At 47.0% G+C, this 19655-nt stretch overlaps 3 protein-coding genes across 5 annotated transcripts; 2 read left to right on the top strand and 1 right to left on the bottom strand.

The window, feature by feature from the left end:
* The first annotated feature begins 4029 nt into the window (after positions 1-4029).
* LOC100216554 (BRCT domain-containing protein) lies at positions 4030-11312 on the top strand. 2 transcript variants are annotated; one of them, XM_020540328.3, is made up of 10 exons: positions 4030-5090; positions 5180-5269; positions 5386-5490; positions 5877-5978; positions 6411-6495; positions 6933-6999; positions 7110-7154; positions 7303-9990; positions 10109-10325; positions 10400-11312. In XM_020540328.3, exons 1-10 carry the CDS (start codon positions 4992-4994, stop codon positions 10484-10486), a joined length of 3585 nt encoding a protein of 1194 aa, XP_020395917.1. In that variant the 5' UTR covers positions 4030-4991; the 3' UTR covers positions 10487-11312. The 2 variants fall into 2 exon arrangements, with proteins under 2 accessions (XP_020395917.1, NP_001339373.1); NM_001352444.1 differs by having other exon boundaries at positions 4748-5090; positions 10455-11244.
* Positions 11313-12599: 1287 nt separating this feature from the next.
* LOC103633596 (Tetratricopeptide repeat (TPR)-like superfamily protein) lies at positions 12600-15646 on the bottom strand. The gene is made up of 2 exons (XM_008655289.4): positions 14944-15646; positions 12600-14670 (listed from the first exon to the last, which is right to left on the bottom strand). The coding sequence occupies exons 1-2, from the start codon at positions 15010-15012 to the stop codon at positions 13078-13080; spliced, it is 1662 nt and encodes a 553-aa protein (XP_008653511.1). The 5' UTR covers positions 15013-15646; the 3' UTR covers positions 12600-13077.
* Positions 15647-16093: 447 nt separating this feature from the next.
* LOC100191180 (uncharacterized) lies at positions 16094-19502 on the top strand. 2 transcript variants are annotated; one of them, XM_008652546.4, is made up of 6 exons: positions 16094-16521; positions 16626-16711; positions 16817-16962; positions 17071-17120; positions 17992-18066; positions 18169-19502. In XM_008652546.4, exons 1-6 carry the CDS (start codon positions 16277-16279, stop codon positions 18686-18688), a joined length of 1122 nt encoding a protein of 373 aa, XP_008650768.1. In that variant the 5' UTR covers positions 16094-16276; the 3' UTR covers positions 18689-19502. The 2 variants fall into 2 exon arrangements, with proteins under 2 accessions (XP_008650768.1, NP_001130087.1); NM_001136615.1 differs by having other exon boundaries at positions 16122-16521; positions 18172-18990.
* The last annotated feature ends 153 nt before the right edge of the window (positions 19503-19655 follow it).

Below are 19655 nucleotides of genomic sequence, written 5' to 3'. Positions count from 1 at the left end.
ATGCAACTGAGAACACAACAAGAATCCAATTTAGAAGGACGAGAAAGAACCAAATGCACACGGTTCAGCTCATCCTTCTGAATTGAACATCCATCAAAGCTAGCATAGCATAGCCATATGCATTGATAAGTACGCTAAAATAGATCAAACAATCTGGGAGATAAATAATGTACTCCTGTGAGTAGCTAACACGACATTTGGTATAAGTTTCATATCCTTACTTTTCACATATGAGCATTCATATCTGCTAGTTATAAGCAGCATGTTGTAAAAGTGTTGTGAAAATGATTAAGTAAATTTGATGGTGGTTGATAGTTAGTCACCATTTTCTATATATTGTGCACAAAGAGAAGTATGCTTAAGAAACGAGGTATATTTATTAAAAAACTTGACCAACATAGAAGGGTTTTTAATTAAGAACACATATAAAAATTTGCGTCGACAATGACTTGGACTTGAGGGATCGGGTGTGTGCGTACATGCATACTATCCAACTGAGCTACATTTAGCTTCTTCGAATTTTCATTTTAGTTAAGAACACATGTAAAAATTTGCCTCGACAAGAACACATGCGGCGTGAGCGGAGGGAGCCACAGGGCCTAGCTTCGGAGGCTAGATGCATGCAGCATGAGTGAATAAGGGGACACCCTTAGCTTGCATAGTTGCATGCTTGCATGCAGTGTGAGTGGGAGAGTAGGTGCATGGTGAGGGGGTTACGTTTTGGTCTACATTACCTTCTTAATAGTTAGTAGAGATATAAGTTTCATATCCTTACTTTTCACATATGAGCATTCATACCTGCTAGTTATAAGCAACATGTTGTAAAAGTGTTGTGAAAATGATTAAGTAAATTTGATGGTGGTTGATAGTTAGTCACCATTTTCTATATATTGTGCACAAAGAGAAGTATGCCTAAGAAACGAGGTATATTTATTAAAAAACTTGACCAACATAGAAGGGTTTTTAATTAAGAACACATATAAAAATTTGCGTCGACAATGACTTGGACTTGAGGGATCGGGTGTGTGCGTACATGCATACTATCCAACTGAGCTACATTTAGCTTCTTCGAATTTTCATTTTAGTTAAGAACACATGTAAAAATTTGCCTCGACAAGAACACATGCGGCGTGAGCGGAGGGAGCCACAGGGCCTAGCTTCTGAGGCTAGATGCATGCAGCATGAGTGAATAAGGGGACACCCTTAGTTTGCATAGTTGCATGCTTGCATGCAGTGTGAGTGGGAGAGTAGGTGCATGGTGAGGGGGGCACGTTTTGGTCTACATTACCTTCTTAATAGTTAGTAGAGATTACCCTATTTGAGTCTTTGAATAAAGATCAGGCCTACTCACACTCGCTCATAATCATAGGGAAAAGAGGTCTAGGCCAGTGGCGGACCTACGTACGTGTGAGACTCTGAGTGTTTTACCATGAAGTCACTGCCCAACTCTACTTAGATGTTTTTGTCCGTTATTTTGGTACTATCCTTGGAATTATGTTATAGGTTCGTCTCTGGTCTAGGCACGACCATCTCTACACACGGTGCAACTAGGGATTAATCAAATATCGTATCCTTCGGTGTGGGCGAACCTTAACTGTTTTATATATTTATATATTTTATATTATATATACTCAACTGTAGTATAAAATAAGGTAGATATGCATACTATATAGTACTCCCTCTCTCCCATTATATAGATAGTTTTAGATTCCGTTGTCCATGTTTAAATAAATAATAATAAATCTAGATACATGTATATATCAAATTTTGTTTGAATCTATTAACACCCTAAAAACGAATAATATTTTGGTGGCTCAAGAGAAACTTCTCCATGAGGCTTAGCCGCTTAGCCGATAGGGGCGGAGGCAAAATGATGCTAGCGAATTGCAGAGAAAGTGGCAGGCAGAACACCTGAACTGCAAAGCGTGTCAATCCATTCGTTGGTTCTGATTCGTCAGATCGGAGGAAGAATGAAAGCCAGAACCGCATGCATCATTTTTCTTCTTTTTTGATGTACATGAATGGATGGAAGTGGGTGACCATAATTTTTATATTGTTTAGATTATAGTCACGCAGAGGCGATGTAAACACCGAAATAATTTTTGATGCTATCTTAAAAAATCGACGAGACGATGTCGTCCCCGCCTCATCCTATTTTGACCTGAAACGAAACACGTCTTTAATTTGATTATCTATATAATGCACATATGCAACACCTACTCATTCCCCTCCGTGTTGATGACGATTATCTAACTGGATGGACCAGTTCATGGAGCTAGCTAGACAGCGGCTAATTGATCACTAGTCAAACTTTTAGCTCTAAACTAATGGGGCTAGCTAGCTGGAGTATGTTATTATGTTATCTGCCGGTGACACCGATAACAGGTAGTACCAGCTGATTGTCGTTGGTCACTGGTCAAACTCTAAACTAACTAATGCAATGCATGATCGTGCCATAGCTGGTTGTAGGCTGGAGGTAGACGTGTGGGACCTGGGCGGTGCCAGGACAGCGGCAGCTCTGTCCGCATTCAACATACGCCTGGCCTCCTTGGAGATTATCTTGGCTGAGAATCGCAGGCAGCTGCTCTGTGTTCTTCCTCGTCGGTTGGTTGAATCAGTAGGATCGGAGGCGAGCAGGGAGACCGCGACTCCGTTTCACCACCCAACAAATAACACATACAGTACTATATTGTAACGTGTACGATGCAACGAACGACAATCATATTTAATATCCTTATAAAATCTTAATATCAAAATAAACATATGATTCATATATCAGATTTTTAACTGGTTGTCTTATGCAAAAGTATGAGAAAGATATGAGTTAAAAATGAGCTCGACAACTTTTTTTATAGCTCGTTTGGTCATCCGTGCTCCTTCAGCTAGCGAGATGATTCTGTATGAAATCGCTATACGCTGTCGTCGTGATAAGTTTACATGGTTTCTCACGGTCCATCTATTACATACAATATAGTATTGTAGGGTCGGTGAGACGACCAGATAGAGTGAATGTGAACCACTAAAAATTCTCGTCGTGTGTGTATCCCAAAAATCAAACCGAAATGTCCTGTAGGGACTCATAGCAGCAGATCAGAGCGCAACACAAACCAATGTCGTTTGTATGTACCAAAAGCCCTAAGGGTACGACAGTGCCACACACACGGGCGACAGTGCCAGGCAAACAAAAATACTCAGAACGATCTCAAATTTGGTAGACAGTTTTGCGGGGGGGGGGGGGGGTGATAAGTTCTCTGGTGCAGTACGAACCCGAACAAACAAAAGATCAAATCGCATATCAGAATTCTCGAGATGTATGGGGTTTTGAAGGGGTTTCTCAAAACGAAGTATAAGAGGAATCTATTCGGATCACGACTAAAAACTACATCGTATGAGCGTACATAGTGATCCAGAGAGTGTACTTCTCCACAAATCAACCCCGAATAGAATCCATATAATAAAAACTCAAAGGTTTCTCCACAAAACCACAAGTTAAGAGAAAGGGAGAAACTAAAAACACGAGGCTTCAGAAATTCCAGCAAGGTTACAAACTGAGGTTTGAAACCAAGGAGCCCCGTGCCCCCGTGGGCCGGACATATGACCCTTTTTCTGATTAAACTCAAAGATTAAGAACACAGTTAAAGTACAAAATCGCCGCGGATCTCTCGGCTCAACTGGTGTCTACTTAAAGAGAAAAATAAAAGCTATAGAATAAATGTTCTGAACAAATGAGAGCCAAGAGACACTGAACCAATCAGCCACCCTCTCTATTTATAAAAGGTTATTATCACTTCCTAAACTACTTTTATTTACATAAAGCATATTCACTCCACCGAGCGAAATTGACCAACTCCTAGGTTTTCGATCCGACAGCCACATCCTTTGCACGGACTTGCTTCGCCTTGACACACCCTCCGCGACCACGCCACGTGTCGCCACCGGTTCCTCCGTAACCGCCGTCGCCGAGTTTTTAGGCCCAAACTTAGCAAAACCCGCGCATATGTAGCGTTGAGCGGTTTTGAGGCCCAAACTACCAAACATGTTGTGAGCACCACACTTATTCCTCCACAACCAGACTCGTGTCTCGCAAGTTCTCGACCACGCCGATAACACGTTCCAATCCACCACGTCCTCGCGCGAGTGCATGTCCCAGGTGTCAGCCACCATGACTGGTCACACTGTTGTTCTAGTCCGTCAGTCAAGACCTAGCACTCGCTCTTCACCGCTCCCGGTTCATCAGCACGAGCCCTGACCTTCACCTCAGGTGTCTCTGTGCTCCACACCTGTACACCATAAGCCGACCGACATGGTTGCACAAGCATAATTTCACACTCTGGTCAGTACACTGACTACCCCAAAGTGTTATCCCGTTGACAACTATTCATCATCAATGAAAACCATAATGAATAAGTCAATCTTATTTTCGTAAATATAACGGGTTAGTAGTGAATGAGTGGTAGGGAATAGGGACATATCTAGGTGACTCCTGTTCATGGCCCCTTCGAATCGCTACTGTGCGGCCGGCCGGCCGCCCGCCAGGACCATAACAGCTCCCCTGTTCGGGCTTGTTCGGTTCTACCTCAATCCATATGGATTGAGGGAGTTTCAATCCCTAGTAAGTTAAAATCTATTCTAATCTGTATCAATCCCCTCTAATCCATATGGATTGAAAATAACCGAACAAACCCTTCATGAGCCTTCACACTCACCATTGTCCCAAAGTCCCACATTTCAGGCTTGTTGCGTGGTGGTGCCCATAGTCTCGTCATCCAATCCAGCACAGTAGCTGGCGACTGGAGAGAGAAGACGCGCGCCGCGAAATCCAAAATTCCAAATCCCGGCCAGTTTCTAGCAGCAGTGTTTTCCCTCCCTCCCAAATTCCCACTCTCTCTCCTCCTCTCTCCCTCCATTTTTCGAGACAATCCAATCACCCAGCGCCAGCGATCCCAAACAAACCCTAGCCACCAATCTCCGCTCCGGCCTGCGCCCTCGCCATGCCCCCGCACGGCCCCGAAGAAGACGCCGCCGACGCGCACCTCTTCGCTGGCGTCCGCTTCGCGCTCCACGGCTTCGACCAGATCTCCGCGTCCCAGGTGCGTGTGCCGCCCTCCGAACCTCGTTTGCCCCTCCGCGTGCTCATCTCCTGCCGATGTGATTTGACGCGGTTCGATCCCGCTCGCAGTTTCGGTTGGAGATAGAGCGGTGCGGCGGCGTCCACGCGGGAGGTTGGGACGCAGACTGCACCCACGTTATAGTTTCCAACACCTTATATGTGAGTCCAACTCTACTTCTAGATGCCTTGTGCTGTTTGTTCGGTTGGTAGCTTGCTGATTTTTTTCCCCTGTCGGTCCATTTAATGAAAAAAATTTAAATAAAAAATAAACGCAGGATGATCCAGTGTGTGTGGCGGCGAGGAAGGCCGGGAAGAAGGTCGTCGTTGATCAGTGGGTGGAAGACAGCTTTGATCTCGGAGAATTGGCAGATGCAGATCGGGTCAGTCTCACTTTTCTGTCTGCATTCTGTGGTGTGCTACAGCTGTCCTAACCTTTAGGCTCTGTTTGGTTCCGAGGAACTGCAAAGTAATCTAATAATAATGATAATGAAATGGGAAGCATTTGCCAGACATTGGTTTCAATTCATGGGATCCAAACAGGCCCTAGTGGTTTCCTTCCGAACGATAAACTAGTGGTTTTCAGTGGGGTACCAGTACCAGTGTGCATAAGTGATCTTCATTTAAAAGAAAAACTTATATGCACACTGTCCGTTTCATGGGGATTAGGGTTTGGGCGGAGGACCTGTGTTTAAGGCTATCACATTCTACTATCTTCTAGTGATTAGTCCGAGGATGTGAAGATACTTTATTTTCTTTCATTTCACAGGTGCTATATGCTCCAGTCAGAGATTTTAAAGGCATTCCAGGTTGCGATAAACTTCACATTTGTTTGACAGGGTACCAGAAGAATTGGCGCGACGACATAATGGTATGTATGGTAATTGGTAAACGACGCTGCTTTGATCCCTTCCTCATGTCTCATTCAGAAACAGTGAATGGTCAAGTTATACTTTTTATTCATTCATTCACTTATTATAAATTTATTTGATCAAGATGTCATATGTTGGAGGCTTATTTTGTTGTTATCTTTGCTATTGCACTTATTTTTCTGTTGATCTCTTAACATGCTTTACTAGTACGGCTAATCTTATTTACTGGCACCAAACATCTTCCAAGCGAATATTCTCACCAAATGGCACATGTTCACTACTCTATAGCCCATAGGAGTAGATTCACATGAGACAGATGCGTGTATTTTCACTCATTTCCTTGTTGGCACTAGTTTGCTTATTTTATTGTGAGAATCAAGTCTGAATACCAAAATTTCTAGTTCTCACTATGGATCTGATACCAATTGTAGAAAATGGTTTCTTTGATGGGAGCAAACTTCTCCAAGTCTCTGGCAGCAAACATAATTACCCATCTCATTTGCTACAAATTTGAAGGTATTTCTTCCATACATTTATATACTGTACCCTGAATTTACCTTTTTAGTCTCCCTATGTCTTTTTTTTAATAATCTGTCCATTTAGACTTTAGAGGATAAAGAGCTAGTCATCTAGAGATGTCTATCTATTCATATCATTGACTTGACAATTGTGGGGCTAATTTCGCGATTATTTTCGTCTCCTTTTTCTTCTGAAAGTGCTGACATGTTGATTTATGATGGCTACTGGTAGATACTTGTATTGGCAATACAATCTGATGTTTCTTTCTAGCCTTTGGTTAGGGTTAATTTCAACAAGAATGCTATAATTAACCTAAGATTACTTTGAACGTTCTCCTGAAAAGTTTGAACCTGAAAATTCTGCTTCTTCCAATCATATGTAGCTTTTTATGAATGCCAATTTATTGATCATTTTTTTCTTCTGAATTATGATAGGTGAGAAATACGAACTTGCTAAAAGGGTGAATATAAAGCTTGTCAATCACCGGTGGCTGGAAGAATGGTATATGCATTGAAGATTGAACCAGCCTAACCCCCAAAGATAGTTGCTGTACCTTTATTTTTATTTTTATTTGCTGAACTGCTGAAGTATTGTATATGTTGTCACCGCAGCTTAAAGGCTTGGGAAATCCTTCCGGTCGACCATTATACGAAAAGGTAAGTATACCATAATATATATTTGTTTTTGATGTTTTTTTATTTTACATCTCATTCAATATACTGAGGGTCAGTTTGTGTTTATATGCCAGTAACAGTAATATAGTATATGTATTGTAATCTAACTCTGGTAATTTATTTCATTCAGTGGTTGGGAAGTAGAGATAATGGGAGCTCAAGCTAAGGACTCTGAAGATGAAACAGAATATGCTGGTACATGCTCATTAAGTAGCAGACGTATTGACAGAAGGACCCCTATTAGAGAGATCAGCACAAAATCTCATGTTGACTCTGCTCTACATGCACCCAGTGGAGGTCCTACTGTCTCTGCTAGCAATGTAGTGGGTGCTACTGGAAAACACTTGAGCACTCCAGAGCAGTTTATGAAAGCACACGATGCGAGCACAAAATCATCTGACATTAGAACTGACTCAGGAACTGCCCCTGACACAAAGTGTGCTGCAATGTCTGTTGATAATGATACTCTTAAACCTACCCGCTCTCACATTTACCACAATGAGAATGATGAGGTTCCTGCAGATAAGGCCAGTAGGGATGAAGCTAAAGATGATCACAGAAGGGAACTTGACACCAGGGATAGTACCCTTCGTACTCCCAGTGTACATAAAAGCATTGCACCCACTATTCCAGGAGACAATATAGAGAACACTAACAGGAATTGTTTCCATGGTTTCAGTCAGATCAATGTCAACAGTGATCTTCAGTTAAACTCTTCTGAAGAAAATTTCTCCAAGAAAATATTACACTCAACAAACTTGAGCAGAAAGGTAGACCAGAAGGATGACGGGCATGTACCTGATCCCAAACCCAACATTTCTCAGTCATCAGTTGAAGAAAACCTAAACATGTGTGAGTTTAATCCAAGATCAGAAGGCAATTCAGCATCAAGAAATGATCAACCCTTAGGCTATTCAAGAAGGCGATCTTCAAAGTCAGGATCACTTAATGTTCATAGGAAGAAAAGCATTCTTTCTTCAGTCAGTTCAAAGGCACCAAATGAAGCCCCAGACTCGGGAAGTGGAATATCAAGCGCAACTGCTTCTGATGTGGGTAGAAGCCCCACCGAACCTACCAAAGTTGATGGTCATGTAAACAGTGGTCCAACTATGAATTCAACAGAGAACCAGATGTCCGGTTGTAAAAGCAACCTGTTAAGTTATAGGAGAACATCTTTGAAGCTTGTAAGCTCTGCTGAAGTAGAAAAGCTTCCTGAAAATTCTGTTAATGATAAGAACATGGTGGAGCCAGATGTAGTAAAGACACCAGCACTGCACGAGGCAACAACTGAGGAGCCTTCCCCTTCCGTCTGTTCTGAAGTTAGAAAAGAAAGTTTAGGTGTTCATCAGAATAGGGACGCTGAAATGACTGATGCTCAGCTGCTAAGCAAAACTGAAGATGCAGCTCCTTGCTCAAAACCTGATAAAGTGGTTTCTTGTCAGAACTCGGGACTAGAAGGTTGTAAAGATGTCCCAGTTAACAAGATCACTGATGAACATGGAATATTTCCCTCGAAAATATCAACTTCTAGAGTGAAGAAGGTTGGTGCCAAGCGGTCTCGCAATGCCGGCAGTAAAGCTGCTAGTGAATTTACAAATAGTAGAAGTGAGGTTGCAGCTTTGAAGCCTAAGCATGATAAAGTTGCTTCTCATGAAAACGTGGAGGCACAACAGGGAGAAGGATGTTGTAGTCCAAATGCTGCTGAATGTACACCACCATCTCCTGCAGAAGCCCTGAACAACAAATCAACGAATGAAGTTCTAACCAGCTCCCAGGGCCCCAATCATAAGACAAACGAATCACTAGTGGCTTCCAAGGCGGAGTCTGTTAATATGACTCTGCAAAGAAACAAGAAGGGGAACCGCAGAAAGCTTCCAAACACTTCAAATGCAGATGAAAATCAAAGAAGTTCATCTCGGACAGTACCAAATTCCAAATCAGGTAATTTGGTTGCAAAGGGGTCTCGGACTGCTGATTTCAATATATCTGACTCACCAACTGTCGATGAAACTGAGACAGTGCCATCAAATTCGAGTTTTAATGAGGCAGTTCCTCCAGGAAATGGTGAAGAAAAACATAAAAGGCTTTCAAGCAGTGCAAACGCAGATGACCCTGAAGCATGTACAGCAAATAAAGTACCAAACAATAGAGTCCGTAAGGTCGTAGCCAAGAGGAAGCTATCTGATGTCCAAAGCCACAAATCTGGTAGTGAGCCTTGCAAGACTGCGAAGGTATTGGTATCTGAAGTTAAAGTTGTGTCACCAGCCAGAGTTGCGCAGAGTTCTAGAAATGCTAACAAGGTAACAGTGGTTCAAGACCTGCAGAACACCAATACTGGTAGGACGAACGATACAGTTGGATCATTTTGCAAAGATGTCACGGAAGACTGCTCAAAAGACATGCAGAGCTCTAAAACTAGAAGCAGCAGGAGACAAAAGATTGCAGATCTAGTGGATGGTTCAACGGACCATGACAAGGAGAACATACTAGTCGATAGTAATTTTACTTCCAATACAAAACGTGGAAATAACAGCATGAGTTCCAAATCCAACACAAAGACATTACAAAGTAGCAAAGCTGTGCTTGATGAGAGTAGTGTGATCAAAAGGAATGGTTATGGAACCTTGGATGTGCCAGAACCAACATGGTTTATTCTAAGTGGACATCGCCTGCTGAGAAAAGAGTATAGGGCTATACTTAGACGTTTGAGAGGTAGAGTTTGCAGGGATTCACATCACTGGTCTTTCCAAGCAACACACCTTGTCACCACTGAGATGCGCAGAACTGAAAAATTCTTCGCAGCTGCTGCGGCTGGCAGGTAATACCATTTGTCTTAGATGACTCTGTAGTAGGTTGCCTTTAACCTGTTTCCACTGTGTGTTTAAATGTTGAATAATCACTCCTGTTCTGATGGAATTCCTTTATTGCTAAAAAAGGTGGATACTGAAGCCTGATTACTTGACTGCTAGCAATGAGGCTGGCAAGTTCTTAGAGGAAGAGCCATTTGAGTGGCACGGTGAAGGCCTTAATATCGGTGATACGATCAGCTTGGATGCTCCAAGGAAGTGGCGCCAGCTGCGGCAGCGTACTGGCTATGGCGCTTTCTATGGGATGCAGGTCATCATATATGGGGAATGCATTGCTCCAACACTGGTAAGTCTAATCAGGCAAGTTGTGTTTTTTTATCCATTCATTCATTCATTCATTATCTGTTGTGTGTCTTGAAGCGGCGACATGTTTTCATTACCATCTGGTTGAGATGTCCTCTTTCTGTCGTGCCAGGACACGTTAAAACGCGCGATCAGGTGTGGTGATGGCACCATCTTAGCAACCTCCCCACCTTACACCCGGTTCTTTAAGTCCAGTGTTGACTTCGCTGTTGTATCCGCGGGCATGCCAAGCGCGGACGCGTGGGTGCAGGAATTCATGCGGCATAGCATCCCCTGCATCAGCGCAGATTACCTGGTGGAGTACGTGTGCAAGCCCGGGCACCCCTTGGGCAAGCACGTCCTCTTCAACATGCACGATCTGGCCGAGAGGTCCCTGCAGAAGCTCATGAAGAACCAAGAAGATGCTCCCGGGAGCTGTTCCGCTTGTGGGTCAGACAACCGGGAAGTGCCGATGCTGGTGTGCGGCGGCGACGGGAGGAGCCAGTCTTCCGGCTGTGGGGTCCGGACGCATGCCGATTGCTGCAACCCTCCCGTGGAAGGCTGCGATGGTGGCGAGTGGCTGTGCGGTAGGTGCGACCAGCAGAAATCTGCAAAGAAGGCTAAGAAGACCGCTGCGAAACCGAGGGTGCTGAAACAGAGATGATTCTGGTTTGGCCCGTACAAGCGATGCAAAAGGTCGTCTCCCAAGGTAACGACGAATGATGGCAGCGGGGGTGCTCTTGCTCTCTACAAGTTGATGACAACTAGCTCGTTGCCTTTGGAAAGCACCCGTGCATGTGATCTGATGAATGAAAACAAAGTGATGGGTGTAAACGTATAAGGACTTTAGACTGGTGCCAATAAATATTACGTATTTATGTAAATGCACGGATCTGATGGAATGCTGTGATCAACTTGAACATATATGGTGCCCATCAATCTGGGCATTGGGCGCTGTCGAATGTCCGGTAAAGCGCGCTATTTCCGGATCGTCCTTCATGGTTGTGTGCGTCCGAGTAAAGGCAATGGCCGTGCAAAAGTTTCTTCGACGGATGGTTGCAGATGTTAGCAGTACAGAATGCTTTCCTTGCAACATGCGTCGTGGTGGTGTGTGAATTGATGCATGGCCAGCTGCTTTGGTTGGCCCGGCCTCACCAGGTTCAACGTCAATTGAATTTGGTGGTGAGCTGGAGTGGGGTGAGGTCACATGTGGTACTGGGGTGTAAAAAGTTGCTAAAGAACGGGGCATTCGTGAAAAGCATAATTCTCTACACAATACCGCTAACTCCGATATTAGTTAGGTACTATAATAAAACCGTGTTAATTTTGCGTCCACTACTCCCTCGTGTTAATTATACGCTTCTTGATTTGTGCAACTACTTTAGATTAAAACCAGATGTTTAGATTAAAACCAGATGTTCGGACTGCTGCAGCTGTAATATATAAAGACAAAAACTGTACAAACAATAGAAACCGTTTGGATTAAAGTCAAGTGAACAACTTGCATGTTCAAAACGACTATTTTATGAAAACCGACTTTTTATTAAACATAATTTTTGTACATTGTGTGAGAGAAAGTAGAAGGAAAAAAAATGGTGTTCTCTCATTTTGTTTCTCCCTTACACTTCTTGCTCGGCAGTAGCGGTACTCTCCACCGACGGTCACCATCAAATCATTTTCTTATTCAGGGTTGGGTTTGACAATGTTGTGGTTGTCAGAACAGAAGACAACAGAAAAGGAATGACGACAAGGCTACGATTCTCAGCCAAGAGTGAAAAGAGTTTTGATTGTGCCCTGTAGCTGCAGTGCAGCAGATGCACAACGATGCAGAGCCACCACCACACCACCAGTCTTTGCTGCTGCTGCCACAGCCATACCATGCCATGCTCCAGTTCCACCACTGCACCACGTGACGCAGAAGTATCAGGTGCAGTGCATACGACGTGCTTCGCTGCGGCGTGATCTGATGGACGATCTGCTGCCTCTGCCTGCCTCACATCATCTTCCGTCACACAAGCATGGCCATGGCCCATGGGACGAGAGCTCAGCTTTTTTTTTATATCCGCATGTGTGTGAGTGTGACAGACTGACTGACACTACTCTCTATCCATCCGCCTTTTACCTTTACAGCCTTTCGTTGCCATTGCCTTTGCCTTTGCCTCTCTCATCGATTTTTTTTTTTTGCACAAGAAACCTCCCTGGTTAGATCTGAATGCTGCCATTGCCACCTCCCTTTCTCTTGCATTCTCCCATTGTGACCGACTTGAATATGAACGGATGCAGTCCAAACAACGAGGAAAACTTCACTATACAAGGACAACTGTACAAAATTTGCACTACCAAGGAGCATCTAGAGTACATGGCCAAGAGATGACGAGAAGCTGACCCAGTACTGCACTAAAAACGAACTCGGAAACCAAGGGCGTGTTCGGCTGGCTACAAGCCGACACTGTTGCAGCTGTTTGGACTGCTGCAGCTGCAATCCATAGAGAGAAAAATACTGTAGAAGCCGCAGCCGCAGCCGGATTGCAGCCGCAGCAAGCCGCAGCGAACAAGCTGCAAATACAAAAAAAACTGCAATCTCCCTGACGCTTCTTGCACTCGCGTTCATTCCTATTTTGTGCTCATGCATCTCTTATTCCCAAACTGTACAGCGCTTGCTACTACTACAAGCAAATTCGAACCTCCACTCCAGTCCCGCCAACTCCAGGTTCTGCTGCTGCTGCTTCACCTTCCATTGGACCCGCCTCGCGACATCAGCAGCTCATCGCCTCGCACTTCACCGGAATCGGCCGGTCGAACCCCCCTCGGGACAGCAGGGTGTCGCGGCAGAACACGAACGGTTGGCTCAATGGTGTCGCTGCAGCCACTGCCGTTCTAGGCATTGGAATCGCTTCCGGCTTCGTGGTGACCACAACGTTGCCACCGTCTTTTCGAGTGGCATTCTCTTGCACTGTTGCCACTTCTTCTTCTTGCTCTGCAATGGCAGCCGCCGCGTCCTTGGCCCTCTGCCTCTCCGCGTCCAGCACCGCCGACATGATGCACGAGTAGCCCTTCTGCAGCATCCGGTACAGGAACAGCGCCGACATGCGCGCCTGGTCGCGCACGGCCTCCAGGTCGCGGTGTTCGTCCACGAGCTCAAGCCTCTCCGCGAACGACGCCGACCGCTCGGGCTTCAGCTTCAGCGTCAGCACCAGGTGCGCGCGCTCCAGCTCCGACCGCGTGCACCCGCGCCGCACCCCGAGGAGGGCGTAGTAGTCGACGCCGCACCCCTCGCCGGCGGCGACGCGGCCGCGGAGCAGCTGGATGCGCGCCGTGAGCGTGCGGTGCGCGCCGGCGATCTCCCCGAACTGGACGCCGCCCTGCGGCCGCAGCTTGCCGCCCCGGAGCGCGGCGTCGTACAGGAGCTTGAGGTGGTCCAGGTCCCGGAGGCAGTCCGGGAGCGCCCCGACCGACTCCAGCAGGTCGGCGCGCGCTCGCAGCGCCGGGATGGAGGCCGGGTCCAGCGCCAGCGCGCGGTTGCAGTCCGCGATGGCGTCCGCGGGGCGCCCCGCCGACCGGAACGCGGCGGCGCGGCCCACCAGGCAGGCCGTGGCGAAGGGGTGCGGCAGCACGCTGCGGCGCGTGTCCAGCACCTTGTTGAAATGCCGCACTGCCTCGCCGGGGAGCCCGGCGTCCAGCGCCGCCACCGCCGCCGCGCGCCGCCGGAGGAGGAGCTTCACGTGCGCGAGCAGCTGCGACACGGACTCCGCCTCGGACGCTGCGGCGCTGTTGGCCGTCAGCGGGTTCGACGGCGAGAAGCTGTCCTCCGACCAGCACACGCTCTCGCGCCGGAACGCCGCGGTGGCGAGGCGGCGGGCGGTTTGGAGGAGCACCACCGCGTCTTCCATCAGGCCGAGGTGGAAGCAGGCTCTGCCCAGGACCAGGTACCTCCACTGCGCCTCGGTGCTCGAGCTCCTGCAGAAGCTGGCGACGAGGCGGCGCTTGAGGTCGGACACGTGGAGGCAGCAGAGGAAGCGGGCGGCGCCGGCGCAGGCGTCGGAACGGTCGCGGTCCCCGGAGGCAGACGAGCAGGACGAGGATGACGAGGCGCAGGTGGCGTCATCGTCGCCCGAGCACGACCTGGCGTAACTGGGGATGTAGTCGCGGAGCATGTCGGCGACGTCGCGGTAGCGCCTGAGCGCGAGGAGCGCGCGCGCCCGGAGCTCCAGCGCCGCCTCGGCCCGCGGCGACATCTCCAGGGCGGCCGTGACCAGGCCGAGCGCCGCCGCCGCCGCCGCCGCGTCGTCGGTGTCCTGCGCGGCCGCAGCGAGAGCCGCCCGCGCCTCGCTGAGGTACGTGTCGAACACCTGTCGCACATGGACGCATCGCCATCAGATTCCATCCAACCACCAAACCGTACGAGGAGGAAAAGGACAACGAAATAAATCAAGCCGCGTCCTCGAACAAGTCAAACAGAAAGAATGCATCACACACACGGCACGGAAGAGCCATCTGGAGACGAAAGGCGAGAGCGCCTGGTGGATGGAAACAGCAAGAGTGGCACCTCGGGCTCTCCTCTCGCTCTCGGGATTGCAAAGGCGAAATCGGGGAGAGCAATGCAATACAATGCAGGCACGAACCTTGTTGTTGCCTCTCAGCCAGTTAATGCGTTTCTTGGCCGGAGCGGAGGAAGGGGACGGCGGCGCCATTGCGTCCCGCCAGGCATCAACAGCGGATCAAAAAAAAGGGAAGAAGGGGGAGTTCTCCCCTCCGTCTGTGTCGTCTGGAGTAGATTGGGCTGAGGGATGAGTGTTTTTTTGTTGTTGTTGCTTTGAGCAGGCAGAGGCAGGTGTGCTGCTGCTGCAGTATACTAACCCTAATTCTTAATAAAGGGAAAAAAATAGAAGTGCATTGCATGGTATTCACATGTGGAGGGTAGTGTGAGCATGGTCTTTCCAGCAGAGCAGAGCAGGAGCAGGAGCAGGAGCATTATCCAGCCTAAAGCCATGTGTTTAGCAGCTCAACATCCACCACACCATCGCTCATGGGATGCTCTGCTCTCCGCCGCCATCCTGTCCTGTCCTGTCCTCTGCTCTGCTCTCCGTCTCCTCCAGTCCACCCACCATGGCAGGCGGCAGCAGTTGGCACCACCGTGTCCATGTGATGAAAATCTACAGCTACTACCAGTACTAGGACAGTGATAATGATCTAGCATTCATAATAGTACTAGGACAGGAGGTCAACGATGCTGACAGCACGTCGTCTCCTGAATCTGCACCATGTAAACGAGTAGTTAAAAGAAGTAAAACTTGATTCGTGAAACAAGAAAACTACAGCTATCTTTCACTACCCTCGGATTTGGGTGTACTGCTGTAAAAGTCTCGGTTACTAGCAGCGGTCAGTAGGCTGCCGTGGTCAGTCCCAGCAGCCAGCACGGCGGCCGGGCAAGGGCAGCATGGCGGCTGGCCGGAGCGAGCGCGAGTGAGTTTGAGCAGGCAACGATTTACGAGACAATCTAAATTAAAACGTCCCAATTACGGCATTCTATTTTTTTCGACCAAAAGCATTCAATTTAGGTTTGTACCAAAAATGTTTACAATTGTTATCGAAATGCACGGCATTTCCCGATCTTTCGACGAGAGGCGTGTTTATGTAAATTTAGATCTAAAAATAGAATATTTAGTAGGATCTATTTAGAATACAAATAATAATACTCTCTTCTATATCTTAGGTAAGATAGAACAGGTTAAACTTTAAAATAGAGGGTGTATACAAAATGATACTCCTACAAGATTATTTTGAAATTTCGACGAGATTTGTCGGAACAATGCGACTCCACTTCAGCAGTGCGCAGCAAGCCGCCGCCGCCATTTCGAAACTCCCGATCGCCGACCGTTGCTTTCTTTCCCCTCAGCCTCGCCACTTCAGAGAGAGAGAGAGAGAGAGAAGAGAGAGAGAGAGAGAGAGCTAACGATGGCGTCCAGAGACGCGGCCAGCAGCCCCAAATCAGCGCCGCGTCGCCATGGGCCGGCGGCGCCCAAGAATGGCGCCGACCTGCTCAGCCCACGGTTCCGGTCGGCTGCCGCGCTGGCCGGCTGGGACGAGGAGTCCGTCCTCCTTGCCGCGATGGTCGTCGACGACACCCCAGTCCGCGACTCCCGTCGCAAGAGGCGGGCCTCCACCTCCTCCGTCGGCGGCAGCGCCGGATCCAGCACCAGGTACGGCGGTCTACCCTCCTGATTCTGAGACCTAATTCTCCATCCTTTTCCCTTTTCACGCTCGGGTTCATCGTCCCTGACATCTGAATGCCGCCTTCTCGTAGGAAGAGGAGGCCGCGCAGGCTGTCTCCGGCCAAGATCCCGCCGGTGGTTTTCGCGCTCGACGACGAAAAGTCGGACACTGCGGCAGGTTTCTTCCTCGGATCGAATCGATTTTCTTGGGAAAATTCTTGCTATGAGTGAGTATAATATTCTTTGGAGTTCTCAATCTGGCGTTCATTTGGAAATCTCCTAGATAGCAAATCGGAAGTGAAGGCCGCCAAGGAGGAAGAGAAGCCTGTCCTTGTGGGCGACAAGGAGGCGTCCGGTTCTGGCGAGAAAGCAGTGGCCGCGGCAAACATGCCGTGCATGGATCGGCTCCGGGAGGAGCTCTCTTGCGCGGTAATGGTGCTTCTTTTCTTTTTCTTTATATGATCTGAGGTTACATCTGTGATTTTATACTAGATGCTACTGGGGATTGATTTGGGAGCTTCTTTTTTTTTTTGGCAGATTTGCCTGGACATCTGCTTTGAGCCGACCACTACGCCTTGTGGACACAGGTAATTTATTGTTTCCTTTTTTTTTAAAAAAAAATGTGGTTGCTCGAATTCTTCATGCAAAAATAAGAGATTAAAAAAATTCCTTAGTTGATTCTGTTTGTGCCCGTGTGCAACCGTAGGATTCCAGTTGCTTTCCGTGAGTGGCACAATCCATTTTGTATGCTGATTGGCTGTCGAAAGTGATTTCTTGCGTTGTCGAAACTGCAGTTTGGTTAGTGCCTGTTAATTACCACGGGAAATGGACCACAAAAGCTTCTTTGCATTGTACATGCCCGCTCCTTGCGCATTTGCAATTCCTTTATTTTCCTGATTTTGTTTATGTACAAGACTGGGAGTGCCATGATCTTCGTTGCTACTTTGACTGCTCTGAGTAAAAAAGGTTACTGAAAGCATGTGTCTGGCAGGGAACGCAGCAAGAATTACTGTATAGTTCATTTTAGTTCCTGTAACCATACAATGCAGTTGCTTTCTCAACATATTTGTTCATTTTGGTTGCTGCCTGCTATTCTGCTAAGGAATGCGAAAAGATGATAGCTTCAACTATTTGAAGTGTGCATTCTTGCTTCAAAGTTCAAACAAGGATTAGGCTGTCAGTTACACGGCAAAATTTGGGCCACTGAAACCTTGTTTACTGTGTAGACGGTCAGTTCACAAATCTTTGTTTTTTTTATTTTATATATAGAACTATGGGAACACTATTATCATTGTTAGGTTGGAGTAGAAAGAAATTACTATGGACAAAGCCTTGTATTGTTACACTGGTGTTACCTGAATTTTTTTTTGAATTGGTCATTCTTTGAGGTAGTTATGTTATTGACAATTTTAAACCGAACATTTCTGAAACTCACATTACTGCTACTCTGTTTAACAGCTTCTGCATGAGATGCTTAAGACACGCTGCAGCCAAGTGCGGGAAACGGTGTCCCAAATGCAGGCAGTTCATCAGGTAAGTCGGTTCTTGGAAGCTGTGCAATCTCGACAAAAAGATGTGTGTTTGGTGAACAGACTCTAGAGGCTTTGTTGTCTAAATGATTGGCGCACTGTGCAGCAGCAGCTCGAAATCGTGCACCATCAACACTGTGCTCTGGAACACCATTCAGCTCTTATTTCCCAGTGAGGTTGAGGCAAGAAAGGGTTCGAGCTCATCACCTTCACCATGCGACAAGGACGATGTGAGAGCTAATAGGTTCTCACAAGGTGGCCCCGGTATGAGAACTAGGAGCAGGAGCAGCGGCAGCGGCTTCATCAGCAGCGAGGGTAGGACAAGAAGCAGCTTCATCGAACCCGGCGCCAGTGCGAACTTCATCGTCAGCACATATGGCAGCGCAAGAAGCAGTAACAGCAGGAGGGGCTTCGTCCCTGCCTCGCAGCTGCTGTTGACAAGATTAGAGCAATCTGAAGATGCCGCGGCGTTGGCGTACAGGTTGCAACAGGAGGAGTTCGTGAATGCCTTTGAGGAGCCTGAGCAGGAGAGGCAGCCACGCGACGCCGTGTCCACAGCACGAGACACCCTGAGAGCCATGGCCTCCCGGGCCATCCGCCTCCGTGCTAGAGGCTGGCCTGTTTAGTACTACTATTGCTCTGCTCTGCATGGAAGTTGAGACCTCTGAACATATAGGCATCGGTGGGGTTGATAGCTCTCGACATTCACTAGGGACTCTAGAAGATGTCTGCCCCACGATTGTTCACGGGAAGGCCCAGCGACAGCTATGGGCTCCCAACTAGAGGAGAAGACGCGTAGGCTCAAAGCTGCTGTCGCCGGTGAGTTGTAAAAATGCTAAAAATCTCATTCTCTAAGTTTTCAGATGAAGTGCACCTAGTAAGACATCTCTAGCAGCTTATTCATACTCATATTTAAAATAAACTCTACAAACAATATAATCTACAGTGTAAAATAGTCCAAAATGTGTTTTTAGTGACCATATGTGTGAACTATTGTACATTGCCCTTATATGGTCACTAAAAATATCATTTTACATCGTTTTATATTGTAGATTGCACTGTTTATAAAGTATGGTTTGAATATAGATATAGGTATAGATAAGCTGCTGGTGATGGCCTAAGGCATTAGTGTTGTCAAATGCTGAGTCAGGGGGCACATGAGACTAATAGTGTAGACCTTCTCTATTTTGGTCTCGATCCTTGGTGAGACACCAGGAAACCAATGAGTGAGCTTGTCCGAAGATACCCTGAAGCCACACTTCTCTGGGTTAACCATCATGCAGATTTGATGAAGACATTAAGGGGGTGTTTGGAAACAAAGTTTTTCTGCAGTTTTGGAAGAATACTGCAGTATTATAAACAGAATGGTGTTTGACAAGCTGGCTAAAATCTCTGTTTTCAAAACTGAAGTATTGTAAATACTATAGTTGTTTTAAGGTATTCTAAACTTAGGTCTGGACATCAGTTTCCAAAACTATAGTATTATAAACTGCGGTATTGTCATGACTAAAGTATACTATAGTATTTCAAAAACTGTGGTTTTCAAAAACTTTGTTCCCAAACAGGGCCTAAAAAACGCCAGTCAAGTCATGG

This window comes from Zea mays, chromosome 7 (assembly GCF_902167145.1).
Source record: "Zea mays cultivar B73 chromosome 7, Zm-B73-REFERENCE-NAM-5.0, whole genome shotgun sequence".
Lineage (NCBI taxonomy): Eukaryota > Viridiplantae > Streptophyta > Magnoliopsida > Poales > Poaceae > Zea > Zea mays.
This window is presented reverse-complemented; position numbering and strand designations above follow the sequence as displayed.

Coding starts and splice junctions, on each gene's coding strand:
- LOC100216554 (NM_001352444.1), top strand. CDS start 4,992: ATGCCCCCGCACGGCCCCGAAGAAGACGCCGCCGACGCGCACCTCTTC. Junction 5,270..5,385: donor TAGTTTCCAACACCTTATAT/GTGAGTCCAACT, acceptor AAATAAACGCAG/GATGATCCAGTGTGTGTGGC. Junction 7,000..7,109: donor CACCGGTGGCTGGAAGAATG/GTATATGCATTG, acceptor TTGTCACCGCAG/CTTAAAGGCTTGGGAAATCC.
- LOC103633596 (XM_008655289.4), bottom strand. CDS start 15,012: ATGGCGCCGCCGTCCCCTTCCTCCGCTCCGGCCAAGAAACGCATTAAC. Junction 14,671..14,943: donor GGCTGAGAGGCAACAACAAG/GTTCGTGCCTGC, acceptor CATGTGCGACAG/GTGTTCGACACGTACCTCAG.
- LOC100191180 (XM_008652546.4), top strand. CDS start 16,277: ATGGCGTCCAGAGACGCGGCCAGCAGCCCCAAATCAGCGCCGCGTCGC. Junction 17,121..17,991: donor ACTACGCCTTGTGGACACAG/GTAATTTATTGT, acceptor TCTGTTTAACAG/CTTCTGCATGAGATGCTTAA. Junction 18,067..18,168: donor AAATGCAGGCAGTTCATCAG/GTAAGTCGGTTC, acceptor CGCACTGTGCAG/CAGCAGCTCGAAATCGTGCA.